This window comes from Alosa alosa, chromosome 7 (genome assembly GCF_017589495.1).
Source record: "Alosa alosa isolate M-15738 ecotype Scorff River chromosome 7, AALO_Geno_1.1, whole genome shotgun sequence".
Lineage (NCBI taxonomy): Eukaryota > Metazoa > Chordata > Actinopteri > Clupeiformes > Clupeidae > Alosa > Alosa alosa.
The window spans coordinates 23,477,854-23,500,353 of NC_063195.1; the positions used below are offsets into that span (position 1 = coordinate 23,477,854).

Here is a 22,500-nt window from a genome sequence, read left to right on the forward strand (position 1 = left end):
AGTTGTTATCTAGTTAGTTATTGACTGAAACTCAAGAGACTGAGACCTATAAACTGTAAAGGACTGTGCACACCAAGAGCGCTATATATAATGATAACTGAAAGTGACCCCGATAATATCGTTCTTTATGCTGTTATCAATATAGTTTATGTGTCGAAGTTGTCATTCATATTAGCTAGAATGATACTTTTTTTTTGGTTATCATGAAAAGTTATCATTCTTTGTGTGAACAGCCCTTATGGCCGAGGCAGCTCTGAGATCTGACTCACATCTGACCCCACACCCTGTTTGCGTGCAGGTCAGTGGGGTCTGTTGCCTTGACCTGTTCTTGTGTGACAACGCTTAACACGAGAATCAACCCTTCGCACACACACTGTCTCCCATTATGACACACTCAGAGGTGAATGGACCTTGCATCTCTGTGTGTGTATGTGTCTGTGTGTGTGTGTGTGTGTGTGGTGAATGGGTGTGTGTGTGTGTGTGTAATAAGTAAACTGACAACGTCTATCCGGGCTGGTCATAAAGCAGTTACAAGCCCAGGACAAGACGCAGGTCAGGATCTGAGCAAGGCGCCTGAAAGGATCTGTTTGTTCTCGGCTGCAGTAACTCACACTCTTGGGGGCTGGACACAGCAAAGCCCCGCGGATCTCCACAGGGCCATTTCCCACAGCGGCCCGTAGGAAACCATGTGTGTGTTTACCATTCCACCAATTGAATAGATACTTTGGAGTAAATAGATTATATTTCACATATCTGAAGGAGTTTATTATTGTTGGCTCATAGTGGTTGGAAGTGAAACATTTTATTTGACATCTTGTAAGATTTATTGTCCATTTAGCTGAATTTGAGCAAGGTGCAAGGTGTAAATGACAGACCTGATACCCAGCAAGCTGACATGCTGATGAATATACCACATATATATACTACTACTACTACTAATAATAATAATAAGAAGAAGAAGAAGAAGAAGAAGAAGAAGAAGTAATTAGTTTTATATAGCATCTTTCAAGATAGTCAAGGTAGCTTTACTCCACTGTAAGCCATTTTGGATGTAGCCTAATCATTTGCATAAAAACACAAAGTTAGTGTGAGTGCTCCCCAGTGAAATGATCTGATTGGACTATTAGATTCTAATTGTGACTGATTCTCTACCTCATGAAGTGGAATGTTGAAATTAGCACGAGGTGACTAGAATGTTCTCACTGAGTGGCTTAACAGGGTTAGCTCTTATGGTCAGGGGTCAATTTCTCTTTACTGTTTTGGGACAGAAGAGGAGTTATAAAACCCATGCGTCCACCCACGCATTTCTAAGAGCTTGTTCCAGAGCAACAAGTTTAATTTTGTATCCTATTTTTCCCATGATGTCTTGAGTCTGTCAGGGGTGAAGGGCCATCACAGTGTGTGTACGTGTGTGTGTGTGTGTGTGTGTCGGCGTAAATGCCACCCATCTTTTCATCCTGCATCCCTTGGAACTCCCTCTCTATCCCTCTCTCCTCTCTTTCTTCTCTCTTCCTCCTCCTCTTCTTCCTCTCTCTTCATCTCCCTCTCCCTCTCTCTTTCTCCTCTTCTCCCTCTCTCCTCCTTGGCCGTGGCCCACCCCACTCTCACCCTCTCATCCTCTGAAAGAGCCCTCTGTCTGCGGGCTGGCAGCAGCTCAGATCTCTGGGGGACCCAGACAGAGGGTGGGTGGAGGGGCGGGGATGGAGCTCTCCCTCAGAATAGGCCCTAAGGGGGGTGGGTGTGTCACTGTCTCTCTCTCTCTCTCTCTCTGGGGGTTATGTGTGTGTGTGTGTGGGGGGACTCTGGCCTTTCTGATTTACTCGGTAGGGTCTGCACTGTGCATGACTCCATGACCTGCTGCTATTTAGCGCTGGGTGGCTGCTGTTAAAGAGAAAGAGACAGAAAGAAAGAGAGAGAAAGAATTGTGTCACACACACACACAGACTCAAATACTGACTCATGTACAGACATATGCGTGTGTGCACACTTTCTCTCTCTTTTTCTCACACTCACACACACACACACACACACACACACACACACACACACACACACACACACACTTTCTCCCCTCTCTGTCTGACTCATACAGCCAGAGAAACAGACACACACACACACACACACACACGCTAGAGCACCCCTGTGGTGTGGTAAAATAACTGGAAAGGCTTCTATGAATGAAATAGCTGTGAGGCGATGACTGGAAAATGTCAAAAAGTCAGCCCATCCTTCAACACCGCACTCAACTGTCTGTCCCCCCATCCTGTTTCTGTTTCGTGCTCTAAGAAAAGAACAGAGGCACTAGAGAGAGAGAGAGAGGGAGAGAGAGATGAAAAAGAACAACCAGACACCAAAGAGAAGAAGGGAAACAGAGTGAGAAAGAGAGAAACTAATGTGTCCTTTGTTATCTGTCAAAAGGAAACTGACAACCTCAACCCTAAAGAAGACCCCCACCCTCCGCACACACACACACACACACACACACACATGCATGCACGTTCACATGCACACACACACACACAGACACACACACACACGTACACAAGACCCTAAAGAACATAGACTCCAAAATGAGGAACAGGTGTAAGAAAGGGGAAGAGTAAAGATACATACAGGAGAGAGAGAGAGAGAGAGAGAGATGGAGAGAGATAGAGAGAGAGATGGATAGAGAGGGAGAGATGGAGAGAAAGAGAGAGAGAGATGGAGAGAGAGAGAGATGGAGAGAGAGAGAGAGAGATGGAGAGATGGAGAGATGGAGAGATGAGAGAGAGAGAGAGAGAGAGAGATGGAGAGAGAGAAAGAGAGATAGAGAGAAAGAGATAGAGAGAGATGGAGAGAGAGAGAGATGAGAGAAAGAAAGAGAGAGAAATGAGAGATGGAGAGAGCGAGAGAGATGAGAGAGAGAGAGAGAAGGAGATAGAGAGAGATTGAGAGAGAGAGAGAGAGAGACTAAACCGAGAATATAAAATAGCAGAATATCTTAATACTGTCAGAGATAGAAAACAGAGACTGACTCTAACCAAATACAGGCCAAGTGACCACAAATTGGAAATCGAAAAAGGAAGACTCAGAAAATCATGGCAACCAAAAGAACACAGAATATGTGGTTACTGCATGAGAGGTGAGGTCGAGACAGAGATGCACTTCCTCCTTCCATCCTTCAATCAAACAAGAAACCTTTTCTTCAACAAATTTAACTCAGAAGTTCCTAATTTTAATGAACTTAATGACATATCAAAATTAAAGATATTATTAGGAGAAGGAGATAAAGCATATCTTGCTGCCCAATATGTATCAACATGCCACAATCTGAGGGACAATGAGTGACCTATATCACCAAATAAATACACACACAGACACACACACACACAGACACATGCAGACAGGTCTTTAACACACCTTGACACACACACATACACACACACACACAACACACATACACAAACACACACACTGCATCATACACTACATTTTACTTTATTTTACCTATTTATTTTATTCCTATGAAAATCTACTGACATGTATGTGTTCAGATTTATTGTATAACTGCTTTGGCAATATAAGTGAGCTTGTCATGCCAATAAAGCATTCTTGAATTGAATTGAATTGAGAGAGAGAGAGAGAGATGGAGAGAGAGAGAAAGAGAGATAGAGAGAGATATTGAACAATCCAACAAATTGAAATGTTTCCAAAAAATCAAAACCAATTATGAATTTGCATCTTATCTAAAAAGAAATTACCGAAAGTACAAACAAAGAAAATTACTAACATCCTATAGATTAAGTGAACACTCTCTGGCCTTAGAAATGGGAAGACACAGGCAAACCTGGCTTCCTAGGGAAGAAAGGTTGTGTTTGCAGTGCAGTGAGGGAGTAGTAGAAGATGAAAAACACTTCCTCACTGAATGCAGTAAATTCAACACAGTCAGGAACCAATATTTCTTTCAATTCAGCCAAATTATACCTCAGTTTGAACTATTAGAAAATGAAGACAAGCTCCCATACTTGTTGGGGAGCATACAAGTTGTTTAAAACTTCGCTGCAAGCAGTACCTGTTAACATGTCATAAATCGAGGAAGTGAGGACCCATATTGTGACATGCTTTGCTTTATATCAATAACCAATACCCATGATAGCACATTGATAAATATACAGTATATAGTAATACTGTATCATTATACATTTCATTTATTATTTTCTCTTTTGAATTATTATCATTATTATTTTATTTGTATTTTTTAAACAGATATTGTATCTGTGTTGTTTTGTTATATGTTTGCTTTGGCAACACTGCTTCATTGAGTAATGCCAATCAAGCTCCATTGAAATTGAGAGATGGAGAGAAAGAGAGAGAGAGAGAGAGAGAGAGAGAGAGATGGAGAGAGAGAGAGAGATAAAAGAGACATGAAGGTCAGGCTGTTTGAGAGGATGAGTGTGGGGAGGAGAGCCACCCAGGCTGACAGCTCTCCTGTGCTGAGCTTTCATCAGCGTCAGCAGGGCCTCTCTGGGACAGAGGGTGTGGAGCCGCCGTCTGCCCTGATGCATGCTGGGATATTCTCTGGTGGTCAATGTTCTGTGTTCCACTCAGCTCTCCCACACAATTGGAAGTGATGGAAGGAGACTGAAAGATACTTGCTGACTCTCTCTCTATCTTTCTCTATCTTTCTCTCTCTTTATCTCTCTCTGTCTCTCTCTCTCTCGATATCTGTCAAACCTTCCATCTTTATTCACTGTTCCAATTGAATTGTCACTTCCAAGGTGCCTTCAAATGCAAAACAAAAGGAAGACAGAGTACATGGGCACAATAAACAAGTAGGATGATTGCAGTCATCCAAATCACTGGTCTTGTCCATAGGGTGCCTTTGAATGGAAACACACAGTCACATAGTCAGCACATAACTGAGTACATAGTTGATGTAAGAGCTTCATTTGAAATCTTGCTAACGACATGGTCATTGGTCATTGGTATTGGTTCTCCATTGGTTTGTTATTGGTTCTCCATCGGCCTGGCAGGAAAAGGCCCTAATGCATTGTTTGTGTGTCATTAGTTTTTTGGCGTCTCTGTAGCCAGATGCTGATGGCTTGTTTGTCAGTGAGCCTGTTGGCTTGTTTGTCAGTGAGCCTGTTGGCTTGTTAAGGGCCAGACGATCAATCTTCCTCAGCTCAGCTCAGCTAGGCCCCCTTATCTGATTACTGGGTCTCGCTCTCGCACTCACATTCACACCCAAATAGACACACATATACATACACACACGCACACATACACATGCATACAGACACGCACACACACGCACACATACACATGCATATGCACACACACACACACACACACACACACACACACACACACACACACACACACACACGATCCAATCAGGGAGAGACCCCAATCACACCAACCCCATGTGTAACAAAGGGTCCGAGCCGAGGCCCAATCTAAGCCTGGGCGTGGTGTAGCCCGTAGGGGAAGCTTGTGTCAAATTTATCCCTGGTGGAGCTCCCCTCTCCCACACACACACACACACACACACACACACACACACACACACACACACACACACACACACACACACACACACACACACACACACACACACACACACACAGTCCGTAGTCCGTAGGGGGAAGCTCGTGTCCAAACTGACCTTTGGTGGAGCCCTGACTCTTCCTGCCCCTCAGCCTCCCACAGGTCACTGGGTTCATTCCCTGCCCCCCTACATCATTGTGTGATCTGCTCTCAACAGCACAGTGATCAGTCAGTCATCTGGAAGACATTGTTTTCCCAAAAAGTGGGGGTAGTGGTGGAGTGTCTTTTGGGTGGGGCGCTGTCCGTCCTGCGGCGGTCAGGCACGTCTATTTAGCATGAGTTGACGCGTCTGTGTGAGTGTAACGGAGAGGAGGGGGAGGACAAGGTGACAAGACTAGGTTGTGGAGATGAATCAATCATCTGTGTCATACTAATGTTTTCATTTTTGTTTATTTGTTTATTTATTAGGCTTGGTAGGACATTTGGTTATGTGTTTAGAATGCAGATGTGTCTGTGTGCAAATGTGACACACACCCTCCCTCTGTGTGTGTCTGACCCACACCAGACTTCTCTACTCAATTCAATTCAATTCATTTAAATTCAATTCAATTCAATTTAGTGACATTCAGTCTCATTTATTGGCATGACCATAGAATGTCGCCATAATACAGCCACAACGGCATAATGCCTCATAATAAAATATAGTAATGAGCTGGAATGAATGTAATTCAATATAAATGTAGAAAGGGCACTTAGAGTGCTAACCTCCACTAAGGCCCAATGCCATGCCAGTCATGTCCTCTTCGAAAGTCTATGGGTTCCTCCTCGAACCATTCGAATACTATGCACAGTTTCATGAAAATCACAAAGCTCTATGTTTGTGAAATAGTCCTGCTTACAAACAAAAAATTAAACAGACAGACCACACTGAAAGACTCTCCACTGCGTGGGAAGTAAACAACTTGTCAGTATAACTACATATAGTAATCTTATTCTCTCTCTCTCTCTCTCTCTATCTCTCTCTCTGTCTGTCTCTCTGTCTCGTGTTTTCTCAGTTGAAAAGAATTATTATTTCACGTTTGCTGGATGTGGATGTGAAATGGCTTCAATATGGCCGCCAAGCTGCTCTGTTCTCTTCTGTGATCGCAACAAGCTGCCTCGTAGGGAGGGACCCTTAATTTGAAAGAGCATTGATGAGATTTATAGTATCTCTCTCTCTCTCTCTCTCTCTCTCTCTCTCTCTCTCTCTCTCTCTCTCTTGGGATTGCAGGGAAATGTGAGGGAGGGAGAGGAAGCCATTTTACTGAGGTTGGAGAGGGAACACAGACAGTCTCTGGGAGCTATTGTTTGGCCCACGATGTGGATATCGAGAGTTCTTCTTTCTCTGGGAAGGGTCGGGGTTTCGCAAACCATAAAGTCCACACACACACACACACACACATACACACACACACACAAAGTATCGTAATACCCTGAAATTGAAAATTTCACAATACTTTATTTCATTAGTATCGATACTTTTAAGAATGACTGTGTTAAAACACATACACACACACACACACACACACACACACACACACACACACACACACACACACACACACACACACACACACACAGACACACATACGTGTTTGCACTAAGACAGACATAGAGGCGGAAACATAGAGATACACTCAAGAGGCCACTCATTTGCACAAGAACACAGTTCTTAGAAAATGAGCCTGTTTTGTGTGTGGGGAGGGTGTGTGTGTGCGTGTGTGTTTTGGCGCCATTTTGCTGTAATTTGTGTAATTTTCTTCTCGAATTCCCCGACGTCTCTGTCAGTGGGCCACTCTCTGTCATCACAAGTTTTAAAATCAGCGCCGAGTTGTTTGTTTTCACAAAGCCACCGAAGGCTGGTCCTTACGACCCAAAACACAAACACTCTGACCTCACCCTGGGTGCTTGGCCCTCCACACTCCTAACACACACACACACACACACACACACACACACACACACACACACACACACACACACACACACACACACACACACACACACACCCACAGACACACCACACACACACACACACCCACACACACACGCATACACACACAGACACACTAACACCAATATGCACACACAAGCACCTACCCACACACACACACACAAACTAACGCCAATATAAAAATACAAGCTCCCACCCACACACACACACGCTCTCACACACACACACACACACACACACACACACACACACACACACACACACACACACACACACACACACACACACACACACACATTAACGCCCATATGCACACACAAGCACCCACCCAACCACACACATATACACACACACAGACACTCAAAGGAAGTGTGACGAATTCCATTCTGTTGACCAGGATACGGACAAATTAGACCGAGAGACGAGGACATTATCCTGTCTCGTCCACTTGGGTCTGTATGGTCTGGTCTCCAATCACCACAGCACCCAGAACCATCTGACCCGATTACAGAAGAGCAGTATTGTTTTGCTAAGTGAAGTCTTCTCTTTCTTTTCTGTCCTCTTGTGATAGGGAGAATGCATGCGCCACACAACGCACTTTTCTGTGAAACAAGATTCTGTTGTTTTGTAAGAACGATTCGCGAATCCATTTTTTTTTTCCTTTTGGAATGAAAAAAGCATATTCCTGGAATGTCATTGCCCAGGAAAAAAAACAGCAAAAAAAAAAACGGTTTGTGCAAGTTTGTGGTTTGTGTCTATGGGGGGCCTGTTGTTGTCCCGGACCTTCTACACAAGGTAGATTAGTGTGGGCTGAAATTAACTACGGTTAGCAGTGTAAGGGCTTCTACATACTCGACGCACCCGACCGGTAGCGCGACACCATGACGTCAAAATGACGTAGATCTTGCTGGCGCCAGGATTTTAGCCAGGTAGTGTGAGGTAGTGCACCACTCATTTTTTTCAGATGAGCGACAAAGCGGAAACAGGAAGATGGACTAGTTTGAGGGGCAAAGCGAGAGTTGCAGTGTTTTGTTACAGTCGTGAATTTTTAATAGTTTGCTGGATAAGTTAACAAAGTTACCAGCAAGAGTTGCAACACATGGAATTAAGAGGAAAGAATAGAAACGATTTATTTTCAAACAAAGGATATCTATTAAGGCCTGAACAAAATCTCTTTCCACTTCAGGAAATTACACAAACTCAGCCAGCTGCTAGCTAGCTAGCCAGCTAACTAAACTGTTTAAATTATTAAAATTTCCCTCAGGATGACTAAAGTATCTATCTATATATCCAGCTATCTATCTACCTGTGCGCACACCTTGGAAACTAGATGATAATGATGGTGGTAGTTGTGAATAGTAGCAACCAAAGTCTGAAGTACCATCACAGAGGCTAGATAATAGCAGAGCCCGTTTACATTCTCTGCTACTAGTGTTTCTTAATGCAGCTTCTTCTGCTGTGTAACGTAGTTAGTGTTAATCTTTTCACAACAGTGACACCTCTGTTCAGGAGAATATTGCAACTAGTGTCGTGACCACGACGCGCGAGTATAAATGGTTACGGCGCTTCTGTGACGTCACATTCTCGCGCTACCGGTCGGGTGCGTCGAGTATGTGGAACGTTTAAGGCTACAGTGTGAGAATATATTTTTTTTTTGTGTGTGTGTGTGTGTGTTTGTTGGGGGGGTTTGTTGGCAGTGGCACATTCCCTGAGTCAGACCCAGCTGCAAGGCTGGTGAATCAGAGGGTTAGCAATGTTAGCAACGTTAGCGACGGGCACCAGCAATGCTGTGACTTCCTGTGAGTTGGAGAGGGAAGGCAAGGGTCTTAGAGAGCGAGTCAGAGTCATGCTGGAGGGCGACATGACCCAATCACCAATCAAGACTTCCCTTTCCTGTTCCCACCCTTACTAACACACACACATGAAGGGGTGTGTGTGTGTGTGTGTAGGGGGAAGGTTGGAATTTTGCAGGGAGGAACTGCTAATGAAGAGAGGGTGGTTGTCTTAAAAGGATGTTTGGGCTTTATACTTCTGTGTGATGACATCATGTACTGGCCTATCTCAGCACCTGGGATAGTGCAAACTGATGAAAAAGAAAAAAATGCCTCCAGGCTTGTCGAGGTTGCGCAACACGCTATCAGCGTTCCAATGATGTCACACCAATATCTTTTACCTGACCTGGGAGGGGGAGTCGGATTTCCATGGCGATGTTGGAATGTTCTTCCTGGCCCGGGCTCAGCGGGAGCCCATTGTTCCTGTCTGAGAACCGCCGGAGAACCGTAGGGGGGAACACGTCAATAAATCAATCATTCCCATGGCAGCCTCCATTGCCTGTGGCGGCCATGTTGAAATGACCGCTCCACCCCTGCCAACACCACCACCACCCCAATCCCCATCTGGCTCAGTGGCTCTGCCTTTTGTTCTCCCAGCCAAAAAAGAAGAAAAAAATAAAAAAAATAGACAAAGAACTGGAGGGTGGTCAAGGTCGTTTTGTGCGGCCAATCAATCCTACCAGTAATACTGGACTAGACAATGACATATGTCCAGCTAGCTGAAGTGGGGGTTGAACCTCTGATTTCGCTTTCTTTCTGGAATGCTGATTTAATGTTAGTGTGTAGTACACAACCGCAACTGTAGCATTTCAAATAGAGTTGTGAGGGATTTGAAATTGAATAAGCAGTGGGTTAAATATTACACACACACACACACACACACACACACACACACACACACACACACAACACACTGCTACATTAAATCAAAATGTAGGGTGTGGAGCATAGAATGTTCCGGAATCAGTGCTAATGTGAGTGTTACGGATGTAGCCCATCGAAGAGCAGAAACACCCGTTAGCTGTTGGCTCGGCACTGCCTGTCCAGCTGGTGTTCGTGTTCTTCCACAGGTGTGTGTGTGTGTCTGTGTGCGTGCGTGCGTGTGTGTGTGTGTGTGTGTGTGTGTGTGTGTGTGTATATGTCCATGTAGCTCTAACATAGCTTCCTATTTCCTCCACCCGTTGCCAAGAACAAGAGGGGCAGTCCTGAAGGAGGCTGTGTTTATTTTACCGACCCACCATCCAAAAGCCCCATCTTCATCATGACAACCACAGTACGGCCAAGTCACACCTCCACCTCCACTCCTACCCTCAAGAAATCCTGATAGAGAGCAGCACCTCTGTCTGTGCAAGAGTCTCTCCCACAAAACACCTACTAAAGTAAAGCCGCCATCATTTGGCGTGACCAGACACATAGGCTAACTGTCTCACACCCACGCTAATGCTAAAGCGCTTCTATGGGAAAGCAGGTGTGGTGGGTTGCTAACACCCCTAGCATCCAGACACATAGGCTAACTGTCTCACACCCACGCTAATGCTAAAGCGCGTCTATGGGAAAGCAGGTGTGGGGGGGTTGCTAACACCCCTAACATCCAGACACATAGGCTAACTGTCTCACAAGCTAATGGTCTATGGGGGGTCTGGGGGGTTAACACCGCTAACATCCCCTCAGCCATGTCCCCAGGCTCAGACTGATTGGGTTTGATTTCATTGGCAGGTCTAATAATGCCCTTAGGTTAGGCTGCTATAGGATTGATTGACAATTGCTAATTACTTAGCTCACTATTGACTAATGACTTTGGCAGTGACCTCCAAATGCATGTTTTTCAAGGCTTCCTATCCCAAGGCTGTAACATTACATAGTTTATATATGGTCACATTAATTAATTTAAAAATATATATTTATTCACATAAAACAGAAACATTACTTTACTGGGATGAGAGCAGTACCAGCAAACACACACACACACACACACACACACACACACACACACACACACACACACTTTACCCACTCAAGACGCCAAACACATGAACATGAAGAACCTCAAGTAGCCTTAATCAAATACACTTTAGAATAGAAAGCTTGAGACAGCATAAGTGTGTATGTGTGTGTGTCTGTCTGGTGTGTGTGTGTGTGTGTGTGTGTGTGTGTGTGTGTGTGTGTGTGTGTGTGTGTGTGTGTGTGTGTGTGTGGTTAAGGCATGTTTATTGTGAGTGGGCTTACTCTAAGGCTGGATGGGTGCCGCCGGTAATGGCACGACTCAGTCAGCGAGTGCTGATATGTGTTTACCTAACGATAACACCAGATGCTACCGCATTCCTGCTGCTGCCCTCCCCTGAGCCACACACACACACACACAGGCACACACACACACATACACACACTCAAACACACAAACACACACACACACACACACACTAATACCCCCCCACACACACACACACAAATAGACCCACACACACACACACACACACACAAATAGACCCACACACACACATGCACACAAACACACACCTCGTTGTCTCCTTGTATATTTTACCTGACACACTCCTACCTAATGCACAAGTTTGTTTTCCTGTTGTAATTAGTGTCATACAAACACAGACGTGTACACAGATGCAACATGCAACACACAGAAAAAAGCATGCACGCACACACACACACACACACACACACACATACACCATCAGCTCCATATCCTTTTCCTCATATTCACTTCCTTAGTGGCTACGCCGTTATTGTACTGGGACATACTAAGTCCCATTACACACACTCAATATACCACGTGGGAGACGCAGATGCAACATAAATGTAACACACATGCAGGGCCTCCATATCCTCCCCCTATCCTTTTCCTAGACAACATGAGTCGGTGTTGCCGCGGCGCCACAAGGCAGCCGATATGATCAGATGACTAGCCACAGGCACGGTGACAGAAGAACCCTGGGAAGAATAATAGCTCACATGCACACACACATACACACACACACACACACACACACACACACACACACACACACACACACACTCACACACACACACATATAGACAAGCACACACCTGCACATGCATACCCACACACATGCACACATACAGCCCTGCACATGCACACACACACACACACACACACACACACACACACACACACACACACACACACACACACACACACACACACACACACACACACACACACACACACACACACACACACACCAGGAAAAGCTCAGTCAGGAAGTGCAGCTAACACTGGCTCCATTGACAGGGCTCCCACTCGAAACTATGAAGCCAAATGCCGGGGTGTTTGTGTGAATGCCGTGTTGTCCTAACTTTAGCCAACATTCCACCCTCTGATACTGCAGACCCACACCAACAAACAGACAGACAAACAAACAAATGAAGAACCCTCATATTTCTTTCATGTCATGTTGCGTCCGTATACAGAACGCATTGATAATAGCACTGGGCCACACACAAATGCAGTGCAGTGAGTACACAATAGACAGTGCATGACCACATTTGGAATGGCTACACTTTTTTGCGCATTCACATTAATTGCATTATTAAAGATTTACCGATACATACAGTAATGACTGGAGTGGGTTGAATGTTGACAACATTTCCTGGAGTTCCCTTCAGTTGCAGTCTTTATATAGTGATAAATTTGATGTCGGGTGGTTCTCAGGAGTGCCGAGGTGTTTCCAGCCTCCCGTGGCGCACATGTTTGTCCCGGTCACGGTTTATTGTGTCTGGATGTGGGACTCGGAGACGAGCTGTAAATGTAGCTGGCTGTGTGAGTGAGTGAGGGGGGTTAGGGGTCTGCGAGGGGGGGGGATGATGGATCAGGTCTGTGGACGAGGGGGAGAGTGCTCTGTGCAGTGTTAGACTCGCTGACCTGGGAGGGTTTTTTTTACAGTGCGTCAGTCATTCGGTCGGTGTGCGGCATGCGGACACACACACATGCACACACACACACACACACACACACACACACACACACACACACACACACAAAGAGAGGCCAAGCGAGAGAGGGAGAAAGATGTATGAATGCAAACACACACACACACACACACACACACACACACACACACACACATATACAGTATACAACATTGAGCCTATAGCGCTGAGCAATGCAGACGCCAGGTCAGCAGTTTCCAGCTGCAAGGGTACCTTTCCCAGACACACCTGATGTGAGCCTGACATTCAGCAGAGAGACAGAGAGTAAGAGAGAAAGAGAGAAAAAAACAATATATATATAAATACTGTATACTGTATATATATAAATTTAAAGCTCAATATTTAGCATGCTAATACAAGTCTCAAGTATGTTTTCTCTAACTTCAGTACACAGTAAATATTACACAGTCACGAGATAGAGGCAAAGATTGTGGAACAAACCTACTAACTCTCTAATTGAGACAGTTAGTGCAAAATCTTTGTGCTGACTGTTCTCTACCCATGGGCCCCGATGGAATTCAAAGCTGTGAGGAACCCCCCCCCCCACGGCTACAAAGAACCTTTCACCAACAAAGGGTTCTTTGTGCGGAAAAAGTCCCCTATAAAACTCACACACACATGCTGTGGGATAAATGGGCCTTAAGCCACATCAGGATTTTTGAACAGGTTTCGTTGCCTATGTTGTCGTAGCCAATCTTTGCCTAAATTGCAAAGCCCCCCCCCCCTTCTTCCATTCCCCTGGTTGTCATAAAGACAACAAGGTTATTTTAGAAACATTCAACAAATACATGATGAGTAGAAAGACAGATGTATTGATAGAGTGGTTCAACCGTGATAACAAAACAACAAAAGTTAAACAATGCGTGTTGATCAGACCTTGGATAAACCCACCCTGCTATGCTCCATTGCTGGGTCATTGTTTAATTTGGTATTTTGTTTAGAGGAGACTCAGCTGTGTGTGTGTGTGTGTGTGTGTGTGTGTGTGTGTGTGTGTGTGTGTGTGTGTGTGTGTGTGTGTGTGTGTACGAGTTCACGACTCGCTTGCTCTTGGCTAGGATTTTTTGTCAGCAGATGCATTTAGATAGATAGATAGATAGATAGATAGATAGATACTTTTTTGATCCCCAGGGGAAATTCAAGAAATTTCTTCGCCCTCGCAACGGACTTCATGTTTGTGTTTGCGTTTGGCACAAGACCTTCTCCGTTATCGTGCAGGTTGCACCACATCTAAATGTTGTCTGTTTCTCTCTCTCTCTCTCACACACACACGCAAAATGACCATTAATAATTTGACATGGGGGATGCCTTGGAGCGGAAAAAGCCCATTGCAGTTTGAACCTTCACCATCTCTGCCGCTAGTGGTGTCTCTTTGTGTCGGTCAGGAAAAGGCCTTTGCCTTGGCCAGTGTGTGTGTGTATGGAGGGGGGGGGTCTGGCTGGTGTGTGTAGAGGGTGGAGGATTTTGGGGGTCTGGCTGGTGTGTGTGTGTGTGTAGAGGGTCGTGGAGGGTGGGGGTCAGAGAACAATTGAATCAGATGCTTACGTCTTTGCAAGGACAAGGAATGCAATAACAGGAAGATGGGCTGGACTATAAATAAACACAGCCCTTACATACACAGGACCACTCTCTCTCTCTCTCTCTCTCTCTCTCTCTCTCTCTCTCTCTCTCTCTCACACACACACACACACTAGGGGTGTCACAGCTTCAGGGTCACGGTTTTCGGTGACAGTGAATACTGAGAGAAATATGGGGCTTTCTGCTATTCACTCTCTGTCTAACAAACCCCATGTCTAAAAGCCAATTTAATTCCAAAGATACTCTTTAAAAAGTACATTCAGTGTCAAATATCACACAGCAGAATATAATTCTGTAAACTGCAAATTGAATGGACCGTGATTCATTAATGGTTTCACGCATTCATTGGTGAACAGGGAGGGTGTAGTTTGTCGGTTACACACCTGAACAAAGGTGTGTGTTTGTCTGCATGAGTACCTGCGTTCAAAAATGTTTTTGGGATGTACTGTGTGTAGAATGACCTTTGACCCCCCTGCTGTGCTGTGTGTTCCCTCAGATGAACGTGAGGCGGTGCAAAAGAAGACCTTTACCAAATGGGTGAACTCGCACCTGTCGCGCGTCTCCTGCCGCATCACCGACCTCTACATGGACCTGAGGGATGGACGCATGCTCATCAAGCTGCTGGAGGTGCTCTCCGGAGAGAGACTGGTGAGTCATGGAGTCGTGTGTGTGTGTGTGTGTGTGTGTGTGTGTGTGTGTGTGTGTGTGTGTGTGTGTGTGTGTGTGTGTGTGTCTGTGTGTGTGTGTGTTGGGATAAAGGGAGTTAATAGGTGAGTAGGATAGTATCTGTGTGGATCTTGTGTGTGTGTGTGTGTGTGTGTGTGTGTGTGTGTGTGTGTGTGTGTTGGGATAAAGGGAGTTAATAGGTGAGTAGGATAGTATCTGTGTGGATCGTGTGTGTGTGTGTGTGTGTGTGTGTGTGTGTGTGTGTGTGTGTGTGTGTGTGTGTGTGTGTCTGTGTGTGTGTGTGTGTGTGTGTGTGTGTGTGTGTGTGTCTGTGTGTGTGTGTAATAGATAAAGGAGATTATAGTATCTGAGTAGGATGTGTGTATGTGTGTGTGTGTGTGTGTGTGTGTGTGTGTGTGTGTGTGTGTGTGTGTGTGCATCTATGAGATTGTTCTATGTGACTCTGCAACAGTAATCATACTACACAACAAAACAACTTGAACGAAAGGGGAATTGAGGGAGAGTGAGAGAGAGAGAGTGGGAGGGATAGAGAGAGAGAGAGAGAGAGAGGGATAGATGGAAACTGAGAAGGATTTCTGGAGAAAGGAAAAATTTGCATTCCATTAGTCTCCAGCAGAGACACTGGTCACGGCTCACTCAATTCTGGCACCGTCATGAAACATCACAATTCTTCTTGTTATCTAGGCTAAACAATTTAAAAAGCTTGCTTTAAACACACCCTCCCCTCCCACACACACACACACACACACACACACACACACACACACTTATCCTGCACACTCCAGCTATTATTACCTCCTACATCTTCAGCACAGATTTGACATGTCCATGTCCATTTTTAGAGCAATCCCACCTCTCTGCCACTCACTCTCTGCTCTTTCGGAGGATGACTCAGCTGTAAGCTGCTCGCTTCCGCTACGCCAAAGATACTTGATTATCCGCTTCAACCCTCTCTGTCTATGCTAGCACCAAGTAATCACGCTAATAGCACTCATTCAGACCTGTGCCCAGCAATCACGCTGATAGCGCTCATTCAGACCTGAGCACAGATGGAGGATGAATGGGTATCTGGATTGTAGCTATTAGCTACTAGCTAATCTTGAAATAGATCAGGGCTTGATTAAAGGTTTGGGATCATTTGTGGACCATTTTCAAGGATGCCTGTCATGTAGATGCTGTCTGAAGGATGTTATATGTTGCCTCGCTGATCTGTCCTGGGTGTTGCGTAATGTTTGGTCAGACAGAGAGGCGTTTGTAGTGGTCACAGGAAGTGTTAATGTGTTAATGTTGTTAATTTGTAACTCAGTGTCCTTTCGCAAGGCCATGGCTGTTGACTTTATTTTTTTGTTTCAAGCTGAAAACAAACTTCACTGAACAATAGTGTTTTTTGTAAGCAGCAATTGACAGATAAAGTCCCAACAGAAAGTGTGCGTTAACATAATTAACTTTGTAGTTCAGGCTCTGATAGTAGATGTTTGTAGAATATTTGTCAAATTGTTGCATTTGGATGCCAGTGGGTTATTGAACAAACAACAAAAGTAAACACATACAGTATGTTCACTCTATCACACACAACAAGTGTAATCCCTACAATAATTCTACATTTGCACTGAATAGTATTTTGGCCTAAAGCAGATGGTGCAATGCATATATTTCATTATGTTTGACAAACATTCATACTACATAGAAGTCATTGGACTTTAGTGGCATCCTACTGTAAACGTTTCTATCACAAAATGTATTGGTTAATTAGCCGTGAATAGACAGATAGCCCTAATAAATAGCATATATATAATCATATATATGCACTCTCTGTACATAGCTAAACAGCATAGCTCTGTGTTGGTATTGGTTATGCTGACGTGGGCACTTTGCGCCATCACATCGGGGAGGCAGTGGCATGCAGGCAGTACGTCCCACTTGGCTGCATATCTCTCCCGCCCGTCACCCTCCCCCGGCCACGCTGATAACATATCTGCTGCTTCGCTCGCTCCTGGCAAACGCACAGAGACACTGCAGTGATGGGAACCAGGGAGGCAGAGGGCAGGCCGTAGCGAAAGCTCTCTAAAGCAAGGCCAAGGCCACTGCTCTGTGTGTGTGTGTGTGTGTGTGTGTGTGTGTGTGTGTGTAGTATATGTGTGTACATGTAAATACATACCCCTCCCCCAACCCCACCACCCTCCACCTGGGGTTGGAATCACCGGGAAGCTCCTTAGCCTCAGGGTTGGAGAGGGTTTGGGGAGTTGAGGCTGGGGGTAGGCAAGGAGTTGAGGCTAAGGCACAATGAACAATTTTGAGCCTTCTCACCTACACATACTCACATACACACAAACACACACACACACACACACACACACACACACACACACACACACACACACACACACACACACACACACACACATGCACATCATGATACTTGACTAAGGTAGAATACACCGAAGCCTTTTGGCACCTCATGGAGAGGATCAGGTTACCAAGGTGTGTGTTTGGGCAAGACAGGTGGGATAGATTCCAAAGAGTCACACACACACACACACACACACACACACACACACACACACACACACACACAGACACACACACACACACATACACACACACACACACACCCCACACATACACACATACACCTTAGGCCAGATGGGTCAGGTTCCACCGTAACATAGGGCAACCTATGCTGAGGTGAACACACACATGTATGCATGTAAACAAACACACATACACACACACACACACACACACACACATGCATGCATGCCAGCTGACAAGTTTCCAAGCTTAATCCCTTATAAACATTTACCCATGTTCACTCAGAACACAAACACACACCTCAATTGCCCCTCTAAGGGCACAAACACACACTTCAATTGCCCCTCTAAGGCCTGAGATCAAGCCTCACCCTCATCAGCCACTATTCAGACCATTCTCTGTGAACCCTGGCTGCCTCCGTGCATAAGTCTAGACATGCCCCCTCTTTCTGATACAAACAAAGTAATAGGATTATAACAGGATGCCTGACTATGATCAGTCGAAATTTACCGTCAATGTGATGTCCAATCGTTACAGAGCTCTATTCATTGGACATGAGCTCTTTACCACAAAGTCTTTAGAAGCACCGGTGATCCACCACGGGGATTAAGCACCTTTTCTGGACAACATGCTTTTGATCTTGTGCCCTTATGCTTGTACTGAATGATATTGCTCATAAATCGTGACGGGAGAACTGGCTCAAAATATCCTGTGTATGGTTTTGCAGAACTGCAAGGACCATGTCCTTGTTTTTTTTTATGTGTTCATTTTGTGTTGAGCCAAAGTTAAACTTTTGATGATTTTTGAAAGTGTCTTTTTCTTTCATTATTATCTTTTCAGAACAGATCTTATCGTACCTACCTTATCCTGTTTTAGAGATGAAAGAAAGGCAACAACAAGCCCACTGAAAAAAGCGTGCATGCGCACACACACACACACACACACACACACACACACACACACACACACACTGTGTAAGAGACTGTGTACACTCTTCTCTCCTCCTAGTCACCGGAACACAACTGGCACTACTGGGGCATACTAAAGTTCAGAGTCTATACACCTCACACGCACTAAGGGCCTCTTTATGGCTTTATGCACACACACACACACACACACACACACACACACACACACACACACACACAGAAGGGGGGAGGGGGGACAGATTAACATTCAGAGAAGCCTATCAAGATTGGAAGAGTCACATTATGCTGATTCATTCTTTCCCAGGCTATAAAATATCATTGTTTGTACTAATTTGTCTTGGGAAAGTATTTAGCCTACCCTATTGTTCTGTCAAACCGTTATCAGCATTCTTATTTTCTGTCAGGCTGTCAAGGCCTTGGTCAACTGCTTGACTGACTTCAAATGCTGATTTATAAAATAGTTCCTCCTCCGTCTTGATAAATGTGTGAAAATGGAAATTCAAAGCTGATTTGCAAACCATGCCTAAGCTAAAATTAATGTTTTGTTTTTTTACATCTGAATGCTAACATATACACTTCTAATTATAGGCCAAAAGCTAAAATATATGACACCTAGTGCTATCATAAAAGCTATTATGGCTAACTCTGGAAGCTAACTATTTGCCAAGATGAAAGCTAATATGAGTGCTGATATGAATGTTTATGCTAAAGTGCTGTTTCCCTGTCTTTACCAGCCCAAGCCCACCAAAGGCCGCATGCGTATCCACTGCCTGGAGAATGTTGACAAAGCCTTGCAGTTCCTCAAAGAGCAGAGAGTTCACCTGGAGAACATGGGCTCCCATGACATCGTCGACGGCAACCATCGCCTCACGCTTGGTCTCATCTGGACTATTATCCTCCGCTTCCAGGTAGGTTTCATCACTTCCTGTGAGGAAGGCCTTAACTTCCTTTCTTTCTCACTAGCACCTACCTGTCTGTGTTGCAGTCACCCAAGTGGAGTGCAGAATCACACTAAATATGTGGTTATATTTACAGCTAGCCACCTTTAGCACCTTAAACAGGCTGGCTAGTCAAACCCACCCAAGCTTGAAAAGTTATGTGTATAGTCTACAGTGACACGAGTGTCTGGGTGAACCAAATAGACAAATATGGTGCAAAACACCCTCAGTCAGCACAAGAGAGACAGACATAATGCAGATGCAATCACGCACCCCGCCAAGGGATTTTGTTTATCGCCTGTCTATTCTCAAAGCTCCTGTTCTCAACGCTCAAGTATGTCAACACATCGTTCACACAGCTCGGTGGTGCCCCGGTGCAGTTTGAAATTGAATGACGCCCTCTCCAACGGACGCCTTATAACTCCCCATCTGTGTTGGTCTGTGTGTGTGTGTGTGTGTGTGTGTGTGTGTGTGTGTGTGTGTGTGTGTGCGTGTGACAGATCCAGGACATCAGCGTGGAAACGGAGGACAACAAGGAGAAGCGTTCGGCCAAGGACGCCCTGCTCCTCTGGTGCCAGATGAAGACGGCAGGGTAAGCAAACATCCGAAAGACAACGCGGTGGGTGGAAGAGCCGCTGTGGTAGTGTTGAGGAGATGTTATGGAAACAGGAGGGTTGGAAATTTGTGAGGGTGAAATAGTGGGAATGTCGCATCAACAGAACAGTGGTAGTGTCAAGAGTTGAAGTGTCAAAGTTGGTGACTTGTGACTGCAGTCTCTGTCCATGTTTCCATTAAGCTTGGGAACCAGGCCAGGAATGACCGTAGGATTATTTGGTAGACGTTTCCGACATAACTGAAGAGCAACGTGCAAGGCTCAAGATGAGTAAGAACGCAATGTCAGGGGTATTATTTTGAAAATGTGTACTTCTACCAGCCACCAGCCACTCAATATTAAATCTTTACTTTGTGTCTAAAAATCGAAACCTACCAGCCACGTTCTGTATATTTTACCAGCTGCTCAAAAGTTTTTTTTTTTTAACTGCAAGTTTGCTTTCTGTGTGAATCGTAGCAAGCTGCGGTAGATCTATCGAGGGAGCACTAATAAAATGCATTTTTTTTAAAGCACAATAAATAATGTCTTTTTTAAGGCCTTTAAAATCGGTCAAGTCAAGCAAAATAGAAAAGTATGGCTTGCTGGAAAGTGTCTAGCCGGTGCGGCCGGCGGCCATATCGCAAGGCTCTGACCGGTTTAGCGCTGGAGTGTTCGATGTTTAATCTTGCCGTCCTCCCCAGCTACACCAACGTCAACATTCACAACTTCACCACGAGCTGGCGTGATGGAATGGCTTTCAACGCCCTCATCCACAAACACAGGTACGTCACCAAACAGACTGTCATACAACTGAGATGCACACACACACACACACGAATACACACATAGGCTCGTATAAGATTTTGCATAAATTCTTGAGCGTTTTGCTGGTGCATTATGTAGTTCCTTGGGGGGAAAAGTTCTGTAACTAAATTTGTTTTGTTTGTTTGCACTGTGACATCAATAGGCCGGATCTCATTGACTTTGACAAGCTGAAGAAGTCCAACGTTCACTACAACCTGCAGAACGCTTTCAACCTGGCCGAGCAGCACCTGGGTCTGACCAAGCTACTGGACCCAGAGGGTGAGGGGAGAGCCAATTTAGTCTTAATTCCCCAGAACTGCAGTTAGGATACTCAGAAAACTGCAGTTTTGACACTTGAAGAAGTCCACTGATTGGTTTATGTTCACTTCAAAACATTGTATTAGATTTGCATATCACTCTCACTTGGGAATATTTTACATTAACGTAACCCAGAGTATTCTTAATGGTATTTTTTGCTTACTGCTGAACATTCTCTTGCCACCGGCTATACACCCTTGTGGAATGGTGCATGTCGTAGATACAACATAGAAGACACCCTTGAACCGGTCTTGTTGACTAACAGTGACACGCAATCATAGCAACTGCCTCTCGTTGTCATGTGTGCAGACATCAGCGTGGACCACCCTGATGAGAAGTCCATCATCACCTACGTGGTCACATACTACCACTACTTCTCCAAGATGAAGGCTCTGAAAGTGGAAGGCAAGCGTATTGGCAAGGTGGGTGATGCCTCTCTGTAGAGTAGACTCTCTCTGTGTCCAGCTTTTCTGTCCATCCAGAGTTGGAGTCCAGCGAGTCATGCATGTGTGAGGAGTGAATGGAGTGAATCGTGCTCCAATCTTCCTGTCTGCTCCGTGGAGGCTGATTTAGTGAAAGGCTTCCACCAGTGTTATGGACGTGTGTGTGTGATGTGGCGTGAAATGGTGCTTGCCCTAACAGATCTGTATGAGATCAGAGTTGGACAGAGGAGGCTGAGGGAATCTTGTCACTGATGCATGCTGTACATATCATCTCTATGCTGGAGAGAGAGAGAGAGAGAGAGAGAGAGAGAGAGAGAGGCAGAGAGAGAGAGATGGAGAGAGAGAGAGATGGAGAGAGAGAGGCA

General features: G+C 45.0%; 1 protein-coding gene across 1 annotated transcript in view; it reads left to right on the forward strand.

Annotated features, from left to right (window-relative positions):
* LOC125298484 (spectrin beta chain, non-erythrocytic 1-like) overlaps positions 1–22,500 on the forward strand; it is a 57,956-nt gene that overhangs the window by 4,213 nt on the left and 31,243 nt on the right. The window contains 6 exon segments of the mRNA XM_048249230.1: positions 15,389–15,540; positions 19,775–19,948; positions 20,479–20,570; positions 21,272–21,352; positions 21,538–21,653; positions 22,002–22,114. Coding sequence (XP_048105187.1) covers positions 15,389–15,540; positions 19,775–19,948; positions 20,479–20,570; positions 21,272–21,352; positions 21,538–21,653; positions 22,002–22,114 — 728 coding nt within the window.